General features: G+C 46.8%; 1 protein-coding gene across 1 annotated transcript; it reads right to left on the reverse strand.

Annotated features, from left to right (window-relative positions):
• Positions 1-637: 637 nt before the first annotated feature.
• LOC130461667 (uncharacterized) lies at positions 638-1552 on the reverse strand. The gene has a single exon (XM_056829832.1). The coding sequence runs from the start codon at positions 1550-1552 to the stop codon at positions 638-640; it is 915 nt and encodes a 304-aa protein (XP_056685810.1).
• Positions 1553-1963: the final 411 nt, after the last annotated feature.

A 1963-nucleotide genomic window follows, 5' to 3' on the forward strand; every position in this document is an offset into this window, starting at 1 on the left:
TTGACTCCGGTTCTGGCCGACTCCTTCCTCCATGCGGACGGGTTGAGAGTGGTTAGATAGGAGTCTCGTGCTTGTTGCCGATCTCCATGAATAGTTCCTATCGAACGGTCGTCATATACGTACTTTAAAAGCATTAACTAGGTGGACAACCACATCTTTTATCTTTTTCAGAGTAGGGCATCCTAGAATGACATTGTATGCGGTTAGGTCTTTGACAATCAGGAAGTCCACATCCATTCTCCTTCCGTCGATGCGTCCCCCTATTCGTACAGGTAGGGTTATGATGCCTACGGGGTGTATAATGCTTCCCCCAAAGCCAATGATGGGATAGTGAATGCTTTCGATTGTCTTAGGATCATGAGCTACACGACTTAAGCACTCCATACTCATTACGTCAGACGAACTTCATGTATCTACAAGTATACGCTTTACTCTCATGTTGGAGATCTTGATTTTTATGACTAGTGGATCATCATGTGGAGTGGCTATGCGTCCTCCATCGGACTCACAGATTTCAATCCGGGGGAATAGGTCCATTGGTGACTATCCTGATAGCATTACTTGTCCCAATCGACAAGCATAGTCTTTTTTCCCCTCATGGTTGGTCCCCCGGAGGCAAGGCCTCCTGATATGACAGCTACGAACCCCACCTCAGTTTGATTTTCTTCTCCAGTTGAAACGAGTGATTTGTTCTTATTGTAATGGCTTTTTCCTGTGTCGTGAGTGTTCCTCTGCAGATAATTTTCAAGTGCCCTTTGGAAGCCAACCCGTCCTGATCCCTTTTCAGACTTCTACAGTCTTTGGTATCATGACCTATATCTTCGTGAAACTGAAAGTATAACTTGGGATCTTGACTCTCAGCGGGAGATTTCAATGGAAATGGCCGTTCTAGGTTGAATATGGTCCCTACATCTACCAAAATGGTAAGGAGATCCGTGTTATACTCAAAAAATTCCTTCTCTTGCGGCCGTCCCCTCTTTTGTCCAGTAGAGGTGGAGTCTTGTTCTTTAGATAGTGCCCAGGTGCCATTGACCCGTGTGATTTTCCAATCAGTTCTTTCTTTTTTCCGGGATGAGTCCGTTGCTTCCCCAGCCTTTCCGTCTTTGGACACACTACATATATCCATGGCATGTATAAATGCCTCGGCTTTGTCAAGGACTTCTGCCATCGTTCGTACGCTCTTCTTGACAAAATCAAATTTGAACGATCCCTTCTTTATGCCCCTGATGAAGTTATCGAAGGAGACGCCATCGAGCAGGTCTGGAATTTTTCCATCCTCCAGGTTGAAGCGTTTGACATATCTTCGCAAAGATTCATCTTTTCCCTGCTGAATGCGGCCTAGATGCACACTCGTCTTCCTTTCTTGCTTGTATGCCATAAACCTTGTGGAAAATAGTGTCTCTAGCTCATTGAAGGAGGCAATTGATCCCGCAGGTAGCCTTTCGAACCATTTGGATGCTACACCTTTGAGGGTGGCCTGAAAGTATTTGCAGCATGTAGCCTCATTGGTCCCTTGCACATACATATGGTGACGGTATGCAACTAAGTGCATATCCGGGTCAGAGGTGCCGTCATAGGCCTAAATGGTAGGAGTCTTAACTTTTGGCTCTTTGAGAGTGTTCATTATAGCCTCGCAGAAAGGAGTACTCATGTGCCTTAACGTCAGGTTATTCAATCCTTGTTGGATTTGATAAGTGGGTTCACGACGGTTGAAAGCCATTCAGTGACGCACTCCCATTATGGGAGAGGTTATCAGAGTTTACCCTCGAGTGGAGGGGTAGAAAGGACGGTCTTCCATGACGGGGGTCGATCCGGTGTCAGACAATTTGGACTCGACCTCATAGTGCTCTTGCCTGCTTATTGACGGGCGCAAGGTGGTGTATGGATTCACTCGGGAAACTGGACGGACTATTTGTTCTCGCCGAGTCGGAGGGGCTCGATTGCCACGGTCCCCGACCGGACG

The sequence above is a fragment of the Spinacia oleracea genome, chromosome 5, assembly GCF_020520425.1.
Source record: "Spinacia oleracea cultivar Varoflay chromosome 5, BTI_SOV_V1, whole genome shotgun sequence".
Classification (NCBI taxonomy): domain Eukaryota; kingdom Viridiplantae; phylum Streptophyta; class Magnoliopsida; order Caryophyllales; family Amaranthaceae; genus Spinacia; species Spinacia oleracea.